The 1,143-nt window shown below is 50.7% G+C and overlaps 1 protein-coding gene and 1 long non-coding RNA gene across 2 annotated transcripts in view; one reads left to right on the forward strand and one right to left on the reverse strand.

Moving 5' to 3' along the window:
- LOC108449202 (zinc finger protein 345-like) overlaps window positions 1–388 on the reverse strand; it is a 4,212-nt gene extending 3,824 nt beyond the window's left edge. Inside the window, 2 exon segments of the mRNA XM_017744729.1 lie at window positions 120–299; window positions 373–388. Of these exon segments, the coding sequence (XP_017600218.1) occupies window positions 120–299; window positions 373–388 (196 nt within the window).
- Window positions 389–531: 143 nt separating this feature from the next.
- On the forward strand, window positions 532–866 carry LOC108449203. The gene is made up of 2 exons (XR_001865331.1): window positions 532–680; window positions 800–866. It is a non-coding gene; the product is annotated as an uncharacterized LOC108449203 (long non-coding RNA).
- The last annotated feature ends 277 nt before the right edge of the window (window positions 867–1,143 follow it).

A 1,143-nucleotide genomic window follows, 5' to 3' on the forward strand; every position in this document is an offset into this window, starting at 1 on the left:
TTTCCCGCTGTTCCGCCGCCTCTCCGCATCCAGGTAAAAAAAAAAAAAAATGGAATTCAATTAAAAATCCCGGGATTTTTTGGGGGAGGAGAGGGGGGAAAAATGGGAAAAATCCTCACGCGGCCGCGCCCCGAGGGTGTGGATGGAGATGGGGAGGAAAAAAAAAAGGGGGGGGGCGGTTATTCCCAGCAATCCCCCTTTGGATTTTAACCCTTGGAATTCCCGGGTTTTTTTCCACCCCCCTCCCCCATTTCGGGATCCGGACGAGCTTTTCCTGCCCCCAAATTCCCTAAAATCGCCTAAAATTCCCCGAAATTCCCGGCCTTTTTGTGCTTTTTATCCTCATTTTTCCCTCCGTCCTCGTAGCCCGGCCGAGATTCTCCTCCATTTTTCCCATTTTTTTCCTTTCCCGGTTTTTTTTCCCCCATTTTTTCCACCGCGATTTTCCCGGGGTTTTTCCACCTTTTTTTTCCCCTCTCTTTCCTCCCCTTTTCCCCATTTTTTTCCCGTTTTTTCCTCCTTTTTAATTTCCTTAAATTCCGGCGCCCCCTCCCCCCCCCCCATTTAAAATCCCTTTTTTTAACCCCTTCATTCCCTGGATTTCTCTTCCATGGAAGCCCCAAATCCTTCTTTAAACCCTTCCCAACCTTTGGAAAACTGGGATTAGAGTGGGAATTAAGGTGGGAATTGGGGGGGGGTCCCTTCCCAAAATTCCCCCTCCCCTCCCCCACCCCCCAAATTCCCTAAAAACACCCAAACATGGGAAAACCCCCAAATTTACGGATTTTTACCCCCCCAGGATCCCAAAATCGGACCCGGAGCTGCTGGAATTCCAGGGATTCGTGACCCTCCCGCCTAAAATTCCCCAAAAAATCCAGGATAAGCTCGGAATTCCGGGACGAGATGCAGGAGAGCTACGAGAGCGTCATTTCCTTGGGTAAGAGCCCCGATTCCCTCGGATTTCTCCTTAATTCGGGATGGAATTCCCAAATTTTTTTGAGCCCGGAAGTTGAAATGAATTGGGCTCGATTTTAAAAATCGGAACGGAAACGCCCAAACCGCCAAAATCCGGCGGATCCGACCCCGATTCCGGCAGCGTCTTCGCGGGGTTATCCCCGGTTTCGGGGTCCGATCCGTCCGGCG

Source organism: Corvus brachyrhynchos, unplaced genomic scaffold, assembly GCF_000691975.1.
Source record: "Corvus brachyrhynchos isolate BGI_N302 unplaced genomic scaffold, ASM69197v1 scaffold1219, whole genome shotgun sequence".
In the NCBI taxonomy this organism is placed as follows: Eukaryota; Metazoa; Chordata; class Aves; order Passeriformes; family Corvidae; genus Corvus; species Corvus brachyrhynchos.